This window comes from Mus pahari, chromosome 11, assembly GCF_900095145.1.
Source record: "Mus pahari chromosome 11, PAHARI_EIJ_v1.1, whole genome shotgun sequence".
Classification (NCBI taxonomy): Eukaryota; Metazoa; Chordata; class Mammalia; order Rodentia; family Muridae; genus Mus; species Mus pahari.
Genome location: NC_034600.1, coordinates 6,621,715 through 6,637,886, shown reverse-complemented (window position 1 = coordinate 6,637,886; position 16,172 = coordinate 6,621,715). Strand labels below are relative to the sequence as shown.

At 37.0% G+C, this 16,172-nt stretch overlaps 1 protein-coding gene across 5 annotated transcripts in view; it reads left to right on the top strand.

Moving 5' to 3' along the window:
• Positions 1–16,172, top strand: part of Cast (calpastatin) — a 113,574-nt gene that overhangs the window by 74,093 nt on the left and 23,309 nt on the right. For all 5 annotated transcript variants that reach the window (XM_029543995.1, XM_029543993.1, XM_029543992.1 and 2 more), the window contains 7 exons: positions 437–484; positions 3,004–3,093; positions 4,018–4,113; positions 5,922–6,023; positions 6,531–6,614; positions 12,734–12,784; positions 12,957–13,028. In XM_029543995.1, the coding sequence (XP_029399855.1) occupies positions 437–484; positions 3,004–3,093; positions 4,018–4,113; positions 5,922–6,023; positions 6,531–6,614; positions 12,734–12,784; positions 12,957–13,028 (543 nt within the window). The remainder of the gene's footprint in view (positions 1–436; positions 485–3,003; positions 3,094–4,017; positions 4,114–5,921; positions 6,024–6,530; positions 6,615–12,733; positions 12,785–12,956; positions 13,029–16,172) is intronic.

Genomic DNA, 16,172 nt, shown 5'->3' with positions numbered 1-16,172 from the left:
AGTAGAGGGACTTGACATTAAGACTATATAACTTAGATCCCTGGGTCCTACATGATAGGGAAAGAACTAACTCTGCAAATTATTCTCTGACCTTTACATGTGTTCCATGTCACATGTGTACCCCCCCTTTGTTAATATTAAAAAAAAAAAAGTCACTAACATACTTGTACTATTCTTGTCAAAGACCTTTCGTTTGTTTTATCCTTTTGCCTCACCAAATAAAGAACAAATCTCAGCATACTTACAAGTGTTTGATCTTTTGATCAGATTCCTGTTTTGGTACTTTATAAAAATTTAATCTAAAACTAATTTACTCAAGTATAAGAAAAAATAAGCTTACTTCTCACATCCTGGATTTGCCTAAAACAAATATAATGGGATATGGAAGCAACTTTTTCTATTTTCATCTTCAATATATTTCCAATTTTACTTTCAGGATAAAGATGGAAAACTACTACTGCCAGAACCTGAAGAAACATCTCAGGTTGGAGAATAACTTTTTCCTAAACATAGCAGAAATATAAGGAGTAATTAAAACTATTTAAAAACACCATATTTCACATATAGCCTAGTGCTGAGGAGAACTCTGATAGTAATTAAGTGCTGAGGCCTCTGCTCTTTTGCATATATTTTAATGATGATTTCCCTCATGAATAGACTAGACTATTAATTTCTAAGCAGCATTCACCAATCATTAGGAGTTAATGCCAAAAGAGCTTTTACATTCTATTTACATTCTATTATTTTAGCATTTAATTTAGACTTTGATTTAAGAACAGCATAAAATAATTTATTATTTTTATCTTGCCTTAAATATGCATAGTTTCCTGTCATGATATCACCAATTAGCAACATTTATTATCACCTACTGTGTGCTTAACATTGCTTCAAGTGATTTTCACATCTTTTCTCTTTCATTTTTAATGAGCCATTGTATATAGTAAGTATTGATTTCATGAGTACAGGTCTGGGATTATTTATTGGTGCGTGAGCAATTTCCCTGTGGTTATACCATTGAAGAAAAATAGCTTCTATGTTCCAGCAACCATTAAGTGCCAGAGTTTCTCAAAGAGGTGTATCTTGCTAAGCTCCTCTCCCAACCATGATGGAATGCTGGTAGGCTCCATGTTATGCATGCAGCTATCACTATAGGCAACTTCAGCTGCTTGGAGTTTATGAGTGCAGCAGCCATGTCCTTTCTCGAAGAAAGCTCACTACTTCCCTCTTTCCGTTCCTTGTTCCAAGATGTTTCCTGAGCCTTTAGTGTGGGGGGTGGAGGGTGTAGTGGCTATTCCTGGTTGTCAACTTGACTATATTTGAAATGAACTACAATCCAGAATTGGAAGGCTCACCAGTGAACCTAATTTGGAAGCTGGGAGATAGAAGTTTATGATCTGGATCTTGGTATGGAGATCTTGAGACACAGTGGTGATTGAATCCAGAAGATTAAGACAGGGAGATCTCCGAGTCCAAGGNTTGAATCCAGAAGATTAAGACAGGGAGATCTCCGAGTCCAAGGTCATCTGGGATTAAAGGTGTGGTGGCACACACCTTTAATCAGGGCTACACCTTCTGCTGGGGANCATATAAGGACATTGGAAGAAGGGAGTTGGGCTCTCGCTTTTTCGCCTTCTTGCGGTGTGGGTCTCAGCAACTGCTAGATCCTGGGACTTCCATTCACAGCTACTACTGAGCCATTGTGGGGAATTGGACTGCAGACTGTAAGTCATCAATAAATTCCTTTACTATATAGAGACTATCCGTAAGTTCTGTGACTCTAGAGAACCTTGACTAATACAGAGGGGGTGAGTCATATGTCCCATTTAGGGCAGAGTACTTACCAATTACTAATTCTCAGCATTTTGATCAAATATCAGTCTCTGCATTAACCTGCCAAGAAAAGAAGTTTCTATTCCTGATATCAGAAGTAGCACTAATCTATAGCTTTTCACATGTTTTGTTAGTTTTTATTCCAGTTTTACAGTAAGGACATAGAGGCAACAGAACATGGATATAACCCCAGGTCACATGGCTATAGAAAATACTAGGTCCACAACTCAGAGCTTGGGCTCATAGATTATGTCTTAGTTAGGGTTTTTCTGCTGTGAACAGATACCATGACCAGGACAAGTCTTATAAAAGAAAACATTTAATTGGGGCTGGCTTACAGGTTCAGAGGTTCAGTCCAGTATCATCAAGGTAGGAGCAGGGCAGCATCTATGCAGGCATGGCACAGGCAGAGCTGAGAGTTCTACATCTTCATCTGAAGGCAGCTAGTGGAAGACTGACTTCCAGGTTGTAGGGAGAGGGTCTTAAGCCCACACCACAGTGACTCCAACAGGGCCATATTCTCTAATAGTCTCACTCCCTGGGACCAGCACATATAAACCATCAGAGTTATTTTAATAGAATTCCCATATGGATTGGCTCTGCTGGAAGAAATGGGGTTATCAGAATTTCCTGACAGAAACAATTTCCTTTCTTTTCTGTCCCTTCCAAGTATGAGTTGTTTTTTCTCTGATTTATTCTGAAAGAAAATCATTAAGAATTAGGAAATGAATAATCACTTTTAAAATTGCAGTTCTTTATCAGTGGAGCAGGAAATTTTGAGTAAGAGTCTATAACGATCTTTTTACTCTATGGTTTTAAACAATTAAAACTTTATTGTAAAGTACTTGTCTATAAAATGATTGCAAAGTAAGATTAGACTTCTGCTCAGTTCATAGAGTTGACCTATCTGGTAAGTAAAAAAATCTTTAGCTGTCCCACAGTGCTAAGGTGTCTAGTATTCTATACTTCTGTGACATTTTTTTCTCACATCTTTAAATGAAGAATATAGCTTTTGATTTGGGATAATATGATATAACTAAACCATGCTAAGCAAGTTAAAAAAACAAACAAAAAACAAAACAAACAAACAAAGCAATAACAACAACAACAAAAAACCCTCTCCTGTGCTTTTACACCGCAGAGTGTCTTCTAACCCTACATTTCTTTTTACAGTGCCTGAGTGAGTCAGAGCTGATTGGGGAGCTTTCAGCAGATTTCGGGCGATCTACATATCAAGACAAATCATCTATGCCAGCTGAAAAGGTAGAAGTATGATTTTGATGTCTTGTGGGATATTAATGTTCATTTTTAATCTGAGCTAGTTAAATAAAATTCTCAGCCCAGAAACCTTTGCTCTTCTTCCTACCTTCATGTCCACCAGAATCACTATTTCTGAAGGATGTTTCCAGTCACAACAATGTCCTGTTCCGTGTGAAAGGATTCCATACATGCCACTGCTAATATACCCTGGCCCTAGCTTCCTTTCCACAAGCTCATCCCTGTTTTACTCAACAAAAAGGCTGTGCAGAAAGTGGCATTTTATTATGGTGCTTTTCCTCCCTTACCCATCCCACCCTTTACTAAAAGGAATTCTCATGGCAGGATTCTTAGTGTTGGTGTGTGTCTGTGTGTGTCCATATTAAAGCAATAGTTTAAAAGGTTCTGAGATACATTGTTGCTTCATCAACCCCAAGATCTATCAGATTAAAAAGGTCATCCCTGAAGGATGACAAGAGCATGCTTTGTTAGTGCTTTTTCTCCTGAGTGATTGGCTAGGAAAACTTTGCAAAACTGTCTGGATTAAAAACATTTGAAAATTACTGGACCCTGCCCTTAGAGTTCCTCAGTGTATTGGGTTGAGATTCTGAGAATATGTTTTCTCACAAGATCTCCAGGGACCACTCTGGGATATTCAGTATCATTTCATACATTAGTATACATATTTAAGATTTTCAAGATGCTTTCAGATAGCCCTTGAGGTACTTCTTTCACACACGTGAAACCAGTCTCCAAGTTCCAATTACAGTCACTGAAAGGTTTTTAATATGTCTTGGCATGAATATTGCTCAATAAGCATTCAAAAGGATCATGCTTATAACTTACATTTAGTAGTGGCTGAGCCACTGTTGTTCAGTTTATTAGTCAGGTAGTTCTAAAGTTATTCAGAGTACTTGCTTCTTTTCTCAGAAATCTAATGACTCATCCCAAACTCCTCTGGGGGAGACTGTGCCTCGGGCCTCCATGTGCAGTATACAGTCAGCACCACCCAAACTACCATCCTTGGTGAGTGATGATGCCCTTAGAATTGAAAGGGTCTTGGTCAAGCTCTGTTCTTTCTCCTCCGATTTGCTCCTGTTTGTCAGACATAATATTATCCCAAGAAAATGAAGCAAAACTAATGCAGACTTGCTGTTCATTGTTCTTTGGGCTTCAGTGCTGTGCTGAAAACCTCATCTGCACTTAACTTTTAATTCAGGTACTGCCTACGTTTCTTTGCTTTTATCTTTTGAAACCCTTTGTAGTTCCACAACCATCTCCAGTAGTCATCCCTTCATCTCCATCAATCACCCCTTTGTTCTACAATTTGACAGAAAGCCCAGTGCCACATGCCTTCCTGTTTCTCATGATAGAATGCTTTACACTCAAATCATGGCTATGACCTTACCTTTTTCCACATTGGAGGAAAGATTGCTGCATCCCTCTGTCTGGCCTTTGTTGTTTCTTATCTTTTTCTTTCCTTCTGATTTTTAAATGAAGTATGGTATTTAACTAAGTAAGTCCTTATTTGCTTTTGATCTTTGTAGGTTTTGTCCCTGACTCTGGAACCACTGCTTCCCACTTACAAAATAGGTTAGCTTTCTTCTTTTCCAGATCTTCTCCTTATTGTTCATGATGCTAAGGATAGATCTGATCTGGAGATTCATTACTGCTTCCCAGGCATGCTTTCACTGCCTCCCTGCTAGTCTTCTCATTTAACATTTAAGAGGATAATATAAAGGTTACATGCTGACCTTGAGGTGTGTACCTGTTATACAGACCCTTACCTGTCATGAGAATAAGAAGTGTGGCCTGGCTCTTGTTTCCTTTTAGCCATCTACAGATAAGGCCAGACCTCAAGTTATGACACACTCTCAACAGTCCTATATGGGCAACAGGCATGGGACATGGGTGAAGGAGCCTTCTCTTGAATAATTTATAACTGCTTCCATGCTGAGGCCAGAATCACACTGAGAAGTGAGAATAGCATCTCCCAGGGAAAACAGGCAGAAAGGTAAAGTAAAGTACTTGATGTACTTGGGATATGTTGATTCAGATGCTTTAGAGAACCAGCACCTACATAATTAAAAAATTAATACACACATTAATGTAGGGTGCTTATGCAAGCTAAGTGTGGTGTCTTGTTTTCTATCCGTGAAAACCATTCTGGTGAGGAAACATTCAGTTAAGTTTTAAAAGTCACTGTGGAACAGTTATGACCCTCAGTTTGGAAAGGCAGAACAAAGTCCTGTCTTTCGGCCCATATATTGTTTCTTCATTTCCCCTAAAGTCGCTCCCTTGTGCTTCCTGTTCTTTTTTTTAATGTCAGTGTAGCCAAATCTGGTTATAACAAGTGAGCACATTTCATTCTGAATAACAAGACTCAGGTAGGTGATTCTCATTGTGTAATGAGGAAAATCAGTCACAAGCAGGAGGATACTGAGCCAAATGTTAGCCGTTGTCTATAAGTGAAAACTCCAGACAATAAACATGTGCCTCCTTGCCTAAGTCTGGCCAGGCCTCAAGGCAACGACCCTGCCTTCATTCCTTTCTGTCAGCTTCAGTTATCTTCTCTACCTTCATTAGTCATGAATCCAAATTCCAGCTAGATCTTGTAAGGTTTTCAATCTTGGTATAAAAATTAAACATGCACAGTGTTTATTATAATAAATTAAATTGCTTTAATTTTTAATTCTTAACATTTCAAAACCTTCATTCTAATCAAATTGATAGCTTAAGCTATTAAACATAACATAGACTTGAAATAAGTGTGTGCCTTTCTAAATTGATAAGTGTGAATAACTGCTTTGGCTAATCTACCTGTGTTCTTGCAGAAGGGCTTGGTGCCAGAAGATCCTGTTGAAGCCTTGGCTGGAAGCCTGGGGACAAGGGAAGCAGATCCAGAATATGAAAAATCTGTGGAGGATAAAGTCAAGGTAATGGCAGCTCAAATACTTATAAAAAATGACTTATTAATCATCTACTTCGGCCCTCCAATGAATTAGTGCTTTGTTTTTAAAAATATATCTATAAAGCACCATCTGCTCTCTTTCTTTAATACTGCACATAATAAGCTAATCCTTAGGAAGTTCCAATATTAGTCTACCATAGTGGAGAGGTTACATGCCTGTGTCCAAGTTCCATGAATCACATTTTCATCTACCTGTATCTGTCCTTTTCTGAGAGATTACAAGAAATGTAGAATGTACCCAATATACCAACCAACCTGCCCTTAGGCCAGCAGGATGAAAGCTGGTATCTGAGCCAGCTAATGTTTAACACTGTTAAAGTAAACAATGTTGAAGTTTAAGCTGTAGAGAAACTCATACCAGTGACCATATGTTTGTTTGAAGTTAACAATAGGTTACCTTAAATTTAGTCTCTGAGAAATACACCGTAGAGAAGGAGACACCAACCCTAAAAATGATACCACTTTTATTTAGGAGAAAGCTAAAGAAGAAGACCATGAAAAACTTGGTGAAAAAGAAGAAACAGTGCCTCCTGATTATCGACTAGAAGAAGTCAAGGTAAACAGGCTGAATATTTTCCATTTTGTTTTCTAACTGAATTTTATATACATTAAAAGATACTGAGAGGCCGGGTGGTGGTGGTGGTACACGTCTTTAATTCCAGCACTTGGGAGGCAGAGACAGGCAGATTTCTGAGTTCGAGACACGCCTGCTCTACAGAGTGAGTTCCAGGACAGCCAAGACTACACAGAGAAACCCTGTCTCGAAAAACCAAAAACCAAAAAAGAAAAAAATAATAATAAAATAAAATTAAAATTAAAAAAATACTGAAAACAGACCTGGGTTATAAAGATCCCATTTCTTTAAGTTCAGACTTTAAATTGTATTAGCACTTATACCATATTAGAATACCAGATAGGGGATAAAACATACTTTTACCTTTTTTAAAAATTTCATATATGTATGTGTCTGCTTAATTTATATTATTCTCCTCCTTTTCCCTCTACCTCCTCTCATGTCTTCACACCTTCCATTTTCCCTTTCAAATACCTACTCTTTTTATAGTCATTATTGCCTCTCTCTTTTGTAATTATTATTGCCTCTTTCTCTCTCTCTCTTTCTCTCTCTCTCTCTATCACACACACACACACACACAAACACGCACACATGCACACACACACATATACACAGAACTTAATATATAGGTACATGCTAATGAGTTCATTTAGTGTTGCTTTTCTGTATGTGTGTTTTTAGAGCTTACCACTTGGTATTGGATGAGTAGTTATGAAGCTCATTGTTGAGAAGATTATCTCTACTTCTCTGAGCATTCATAATCTAGAGGTCGAACCCCATGAGATTTCCCTCTTCCACATTAGAATGCCAACTGATATTGTCATTGTTCTAGTCTTGTTTAAACATGCCCAATTGTTGGGATTTCATGGGTACAGCTCCCCTGTCATATGGAGAATATGCAACCCTGCAGCACACGTCCTAGTCTTCTGGTTCGCACTCATTACTGTTGTTCTGTGATGTCCCTTAAGCCTCAGGTGAAGGGTTGGGGATAGACACCCACATAGTCATTTGTTCTCTGCACTGTGGTCAGTTGTAGGTTTTTGTAAAGTCTACATCTGCTATAAGAAGCCTTTCTGATGAGTAAAGAGAGCTACACTTACCTGGGGGATTAGTACTGAGAACATGGCCAAGCCCGCTCAGTCAGTCAACAGGTTCTCCAGTGCTGGAGTGAGGATTAAAAAGAAAAAAGACAGTTAGACAACATTGTAGCATGACCCCCGTCAATTCTGAGACTGAAGGCAAATTTTTATTTTCCAACCCACTTTTTATACCATTTTAATTACATGCAAGTATTTTGGGCAAGCAATACAATAAGGAACTAGTAACAAAGCAGCAGTATAATAAGGAACTACTAAAATGAGTGTTGTTAAAAAGGGCTTGCCATTATGACCAAAATACTTGAGCCCACTTCCTCATCCAAGCCCAAAAATCTTGCCTGAGGCCTAGTTCCACCCTAAGACTAAAATTCCTGCCTTATCCTACTTCGCTATCACAGCCTAAAGTTAGATTCTTCCTTATCATGCCCTAATGTCAGATTCCTGCCTGAGCTTACTTCCTTGTCCTNNGCCAATGTCAGATTCCTGTCTGAAGCCCACTTCTTTGTCCTTAGCCAATGTCAGACTCCTGCCAAACGGTACCCCAAAAGACTTTCCACAAGAACACAGTTAAGATACAAGTAACATTATATGGACTCAACAGGGGGTATACAAATACATAAGTTCATACAAGAATTAATGAAAAAAAGTCTTGAAGAAGTTTGGAAGGTGAAAAGGAAAGAAAGATTCTGTAATTAAAATGAAACATCAAGGAAGTGCTCTGACCAGGGGACTCAGGTGAGATCACCATTTTTCTCTCCCATAACTGTCTAAGGAGGAATCAGCCACAGAACTGGCAGAGCAGCTAAGATAGGGTCCTTCCTGCCTCCATCTGCACCCTGAAGGTGGAGTTGTTCTGCAGCACTCCATGCACTGGTCTTGCCTGGAGAGAGCTAGTCTTTCAGGTGTGCAGACACAGTTTAGAGACCCAAAGGAGGAACAAGTTCCAGCCAGAGGCAGTAAGAACATTTAACATGAGTGACTGCCAGATGACAAGAGGCAAATGCAAGAATCTTACCAACAGAAACCAAGACTACTTGGCATCATCAGAATCTAGTACTCCTACCACAGCAAGTCCTTGATACCCCAACACACTGGAAAAGAAAGATCGGATTTAAAATCAATCATATCTCATGATGCTGATAGAGGATTTTAAGAAGGACATAAATAACTCCCATAAAGAAATACAGGAGAGCCAGGCATGGTGGCACACGCTTTTAATCCCAGCACTTGGGAGGCAGAGGCAGGCAAATTTCTGAGTTCAAGGCTCAAGGCTAGCCTGGTCTACAGAGTGAGTTCCAGGACAGCCAGGGCTACACAGAGAAACCCTGTCTCAAGAAAAACCAAGAAAAAAAGAAAGAAAGAAAGAAAGAAAGAAAGAAAGAAAGAAAGAAAAAAAGAAGGAAGTAAAGAAGGAAGGAAGGAAGGAAGGAAGGAAGGAAGGAAGGAAGGAAGGAAGGAAGGAAGGAAGGAAGGAAGGAAGGAAGGAAGGAAGGAAGGAAGGAAGGAAGGAAGGAAGGAAGGAAGGAAGGAAGGAAGGAAGGAAGGAAGGAAGGAAGGAAGGAAGAACAGGAGAACACAGGGAAACAGGTAGAAGCCCTTAAGGAGAAAACACAAAAATCCCGTAAAGAACTACAGGAAAACATAACCAGACAAGTGAAGGAATTTAAAAAAAACAAAACAAAACAAAAAAACACCCAGGATCTAAAAATGCAATTAGGAACAATGAAGAAATCACAAACTCTGAAGATAGAAAACCTAGGAAGGAAGTCAGGAGCCATAGATGCAAGCATCACCAACAGAATACAAGAGATAGAAGAGTGCAGAAGATACCATAGAAAACATTGACACAACAATCAAAGAAAATGCAAAATACAAAAAGATCCTAACCTAAAACATCCCAGAAATCCAGAAAACAATGGATATAGAGGAGAGTGAAGAAAATATCTTCAACAAAATTATAGAAGGAAACTTCCCCAAATTAAAGAAAGAGATGCCCATGAACATACAAGAAGCCTACAGAACTCAAAATAGACTGGACCAGAAAAGAAATTCCTACTGACACATAATAATCAAAACACCAAATGCACTAAAAAAGGAAGAATATTAAAAGCAGTAAGGGAAAAAGGTCAAGTAACTTATAAAAGCAGACCTATCAGAATTACACTGGACTTCTCCCCAGAGACTATGAAAGACAAAAGATCCTGGACAGATGTCATACAGACGCTAAGAGAACACAAATGCCAGCCCAAGCTACTATACTCATTAAAACTCTCAATTACCATAGATGGAGAAACCAAGGTATTCCATAAAAAAATTAAATTTAAACAATATCTTTCCATAATTCCAATCCTTCAAAGGATAATAAAGGGAAAACTCCAACACAAGGAATGAACCACCTAGAAAAAGCAAGAAAGAAAGCTTTCAACAAACCTAAAAGAAGACAGCCACAAGAACAGAATCCCAACTCTAACAACAAAAACTGATGGGAAGCAATAATTACTTTTCTTTAATATCTCTTAATATCAATGAACTCAATTTCCCAGTAAAAAGACATAGACTAACAGACTGGCTATGTAAATAGGACCCAGCATTTTGCTGCATACAGGAAACCCACCTCAGGGACAAAGACAGACAGACACTACCTCTGAGTAAAAGGCTGGAAAACGGTTTTCCAAGCAAATGGTCCAAAGAAACAAGCTGGAGCAGCCATTCTAATATCGAATAAAATTGACTTTCAACCTAAAAAAGTTAAGGAGAGACACTTCATAAAAGGTAAAATCTACCAGAATGAACTCTCAATTCTTAATATCTATGCTCCAAATGCAAGGGCTTCCACATTCATTAAAGAAACTTTACTAAAGCTCAAAGCACATATTGCAGTGCACCCAATAATAGTGGGAGACTTCAACACCCCATTCTCATCAATGGACAGATCTTGGAAACAGAAACTAAACAGAGACACAGTGAAACTAACAGATGTTATTACACAAATGTATTTAGCAGATATCTATAGAACACTTTATCCTAAAACAAAAGGATATAACTTCTCATAACCTCATGGTACCTTCTCCAAAATTGGCCATATAATCGGTCACAAAACAGGCCTCAACAGAAACAAGAAAACTGAAATAATCCCATTCATCCTATCAGATCACCATGGACTAAGGCTGGGCTTCAGTGACAACAAAAACAATAGAAAGCCCACATACACATGGAAGCTGAACAACACTCTAGTCAATAACTTGGTCAAGGAAGAAGTAAAGAAAGAAATTAAAGAATTTTTAGAGTTTAATGAAAATGAAGCCACAACATACCCAAACTTATGCGACACAATGAAAGCAGTCCTAAGAGGAAAACTCATAGTGCTGAGTGCCTCCAAAAAGAAACTGGAGAGAGAATACACTAGCAGCTTGACAATACATCTGAAAGCTCTAGAACGAAAGGAAGCAAATTCATCCAAGAGGCATAGATAGCAGGAAATAAACTCAGGGCAGAAATCAACCAAGTGAAAAACAAAAAACAAAACAAAAATCAAAAAACTACCAGGAAATGGTTCTTTGAGAAAATCAACAAAATAGATAGATAAACACTTAGCCAGACTAACTAGAGGGCACAGAGACAATATCCTAATTAACAAAATCAGAAATGAAAGGAGACGTAACAACAGAAACGGAGGAAATACAAAAAACAATCAGATCCTACTACAAAAGTCTATACTCAACAAAACTGAAAAACCTAGATGAAATGGAAATTTTTCTAGACAGATCTAAGTTACCAAAGTTAAATCGGGATCAGATAAATGATCTAAACGGTCCTATATCCAATAAAGAAATAGAAGCAGCCATTAATAGTCTCCCAACCAAAAAAAGCCCAGGACCACACAGGTTTAATGCATAGTTTTATCAGACCTTCAAAGATGACCTAATACCAATACTCCTCAAACTATTCTACAAAATAGAAGTAGAAGGTACTCTACCTAAGTTTTTCTCTGAAGCTACAATTACTGTAATACCTAAACCACACAAACATCCAACAAAGAAAACTTCAGACCAATTTCCCTTATGAATATCGATGCAAAAATACTCAATAAAATTCTCATAGTTGGGCAGTGGTAGTACAGGCCTTTAATCCCAGCACTTGGTAGGCAAAGGCAGGCAGATTTCTGAGTTCCTGCCCAGCCTGGTCTACAGAGTTAGTTCCAAGACAGCCAGGGTTATACAGAGAAACCCTTTCTCAAAAAAAAAAAAAAAAAAAAAAAACAAAAAACAAAACAACAAAAAAAAACAAACAAAAACCCCAAACAAACGAACAAAATAAATAAATAAATAGGTGGATAGATAAATAAAAATCTGGCAAACTGAATCCATCAAATCAAAGCGATCATAAACAAAAGAAAGCAAAGTATTTTGACCATTTCACAGGAGAAATCTTCTATGTACCTGTATACTCATATAAATAAATATATATATTTATATTTTAATCTTATAAATAGACTTGATCATTGATTTTTTTACTAAAGAGGCTTAAATGCTTCATTTGTTTTTGTTCTATTACTCAAAAGTGGCAGTTGCAATCATTTGAAGGTTAACATAATCTGAGTCCTACATTTGAGAGTGTCCCACTTACAAGACAAGGCCCCTGAGGTTCTGACGTCAGCTGATTTTTAATATGGTCCCAGTGTTCCCTTATAAATGAGAGGTTTGTTGGCACAGCCATATAATATGCTACTTTAATGGTTCACATGTTTTTCTTTTCTGATCATTTCTGGTCTTCTGGATCACACATCACACCAAATGTGCTGGTGGACTCCTTGGCTAAGGAAAGCTTATACACGTCAACTGAGTGAATATGAACTGAATTACAGTAGATATATTCTCTGCTAAGATAATTTTCTTAAATTGAATAATCTACATTAAAATATACAGTAGGTTTAGACTGCTAGTTACTTGTAATATGTATAGGTTTCATATAAAATGATTGATGCCATGTTTTCACTCTGAATAGGATAAGGATGGAAAACCACTCCTGCCCAAAGAATCCAAGGAACAACTTGCAGTAAGCAATCTGCTTTCTCTAAGACTGTCTCTCTTCTGTGAACTCTGATTGATAATCGGGAAGGGTATAGCTTTCCCTTCTAGTGAGCTTATCAGAATGTGATATGCTGGATACTGAAGAAGCTTGCCAGTATTATGATTTTGTTTGTTGATATGTTTTCTGCTTCTTGCAGCCCTTAAACGATGACTTCCTTCTTGATGTGTTGTCTCAGGACTTCTCCAGTCCAGCAAACATATCAACTCTTGTAAGTATAAATTTCCTTGTTAACACTTTCTCTCTTTCCTTCCTTCCTTCCTTCCTTCCTTCCTTCCTTCCTTCCTTCCTTCCTTCCTTCCTTCCTTCCTTCCTTTCTTTTTCTTTCTTTCCTTCTTTTTCTTTCTCTTTCTTTCTTTTTTGTTTTTGTTTGTTTTGCTTTGTTTTGCTGTTGTTTTGGTTGGGTTTGGGGTTTTAAAGACAAGGCTTCTTAACCCCTCTGGCTGTCCTGAACGTAGACTAGGCTGGCCTAGAACTCAGAGATCCACCTGCTTCTGTCCACTGAGTATTGGGAAGAAAGGCATGCACCACCGCTGCCTAGTATTCTCCTGGATAATTTTTGACTTGGGATATGAGGTAGGAAAAGGTTATAAATATTAATGGTGTTCAACATACCATTAAAAATTTCTTATACCTGAAATATTCTTCTAGAACATTGGATGTTTCAAACAGACTAATTGAACCAACAACCAGGTCTTATTAAGTGGGCTTATGAAAACAGAATTTCAATTTGAATTTATATAAAATCACTTTTCATACCACCTCATTTCTACCATTTGTCACTTTCCAGATTGTCTCCTAAGAAAAGTTAGCTTCATGTGGAATAATAGTCACTGAAACAGAATTCTATTACCAGGTGGTTTGGACAGTTTTTAATAATGTTGAACATGTTCTCTTCTCTAGGATTTACATGGCTTACACAAACATGTAAACCTGTTAAAGTTCCCAAAATTATATAGCTGAAGCTATCTATTTACAGTGAACCTAGTTTATCATAAAGTTTATAATTTTTTGCAGTCAGTTAGAAAATGAATATGTTCCTATATGCACAATGGCATATGTATTGGTTGGGATAGTGAGAAGAAAGACGGACTCTTGTGATTTCCTGAAGTTTTTCTACTTTAAAGCCAATCATTGGTTTTTACAAAGTCTTAAATCTTAAAATGTACTGATGTATATAATAGAGAAAAGAGATTGCAGTAAACTCAAATTTAAAGTAAAAATGAGAAAGATATAACAAACAGCACAAGAGTTAAACTGATTATGGGAGAAATATTGTGCACAACAATTTTAAAGAAATTCTAGAGAAAAATATAATCTGTACAATTCATAAAACCTAAACAAAAGCAAAACTAAATAAAGCATTAAATAGAAACTAAAATCTAAAGAACTTCTCACAAAGTCCTTCCATTAGAAGTTAATTTTTCTAAATGTCTGTAACTAGATAGTCCCTATGTGACATAAAATGTCATGAAAAGAATGATGTTCTGCAAAGTTGCTTCTTACATATCTCATTAAGTATGACCATGTCAAGAATGGTCACTTTATTTAATGGGTATAAAAGTACTGACAGGTATCATAATAAGTATTGAAGTCATTATTTGCCAAAATCATAAATATCAATTGGCAAGGAAACTGTTAATATAACACAATAATATATCCAGCTAGAAACAATTAAATAATTATGTCCATAGAAAAGATTGATTTAAAGCCCAAATGTGGTGAAACACTCCTCTAATCCCAGCCAAAGGCAGGTGGATCTTTGTGAGTTCAACCAGTTCAAGGCCAACCTGGTCTATCTAGTGAGATCCTGTCTCCAAAATCAAAATAGGGATATAGAGTTAGCAGCTCTTTGGTTAAAATCTCTGTTGCTCTTACAGAGAACCCAGCACCTACAACTGTAACTCTAGGCCCAGGGGGTCTGATTACACTTACATTATGGACACCAGGCACACACATGGTATACATATGTACATGTAGATAAGAGAACACTCATATACATAAATACTAAAAAGTTATGTATTTGAAATTTAACATACATTCATGATTTAAATAAAAACCCTGAAAGAGTAGCAATTCCATAATTGTATCTGTTCAGTTTCTCTTTTTTATTATTTATTTGCATTTCAATTGTTGCCCCCCCTTCACAGTCCTCCAAAATCCTCCCAGCCCCTTTGTCTCTGGTGGAATTGTTGGGGTAGCTTACATATAATATTATATCATCTGCAAATAGTGATACCTTGATTCCTTCCTTTCCATTTTATATTCCTTTGATCTCCTTTTGTTGTTTAATTTCTCTAGCTAGAATTTCTAGTACTATATTGAATAGATATGGAGAGGGTGGGCAGCCTTGTCCCTGATTTTAGTGGGACTGTTTCAAGTTTGTCTCCATTTAATTTAATGTTGGTTTTTGGTTTGTTGTATATTACTTTTACTACATTTGGGTATGTGCCTTGAATTCCTGACCTTTCCAAGACTTTTAGCATGAAGGGATGTTGTATTTTGTCAAAGGCTTTTTCAGCATCTAATGAAGATGATCATGTGATTTTTTTTTCTTTGAGTTTCTTTATATAGTGGATTATGTTGATGGATTTCAATATATTGAACCTTCCCTGTATCCCTGGGATGAAGCCTACATGATCATGGTGAATAATGCATTTGACATGTTCTTGGATTTGGTCTGTGAGAATTTTATTGAGTATTTTTGCATCAATATTTATAAGTGAAATTGGTCTGAAGATCTCTTTCTTAGTTGAGTCTTTGTGTAGTTTAGGTATCAGTGTAACTGTGCCTTCATAGAATGAATTAGGTAGTATTCCTTCTGTTTCTATTTTATTGAATACTTTCCGAAGTATTGATATTAGGACTTTTTTGAAGGTCTGATAGAAATCTGCACTAAAACCATCTGACCCTGGGCTGGGATTTTTGTTTGTTTGTTTGTTGGTTGGTTGGTTGGTTGAGAGACTTTTAATGCCTTGTTCTATTTTTTTGAGGATTATGGGATTGCTTTTCTGTTCTGGATTTAATTTTGTTACCTGTTTTCTGTCTAGAATCACCTATTTCATCTAGACTTACAGTTTTGTTGAGTATAGGCTCTTGTAGAAGGATCTGATGATTTTGAAACTTTTTCTCTTTAAATTTCTGTTGTTACGTCTCCCTTTTCATTTCTGGTTTTGTTAGTTTGAATACTGTCTCTGTACCCCTTAATTAATTGAGCTAAGGGTTTATCTATCTTCTTGATTTTCTCAAAGAACTAGCTCTTAATTTTGATTCTTTGTATACTTCTCTTTGTTTCTTTTTTCTTTTTTTTTTTTTTTTTTTTTTTTTTTTTTTTTTTTTTTTTTTTTTTTTAGAT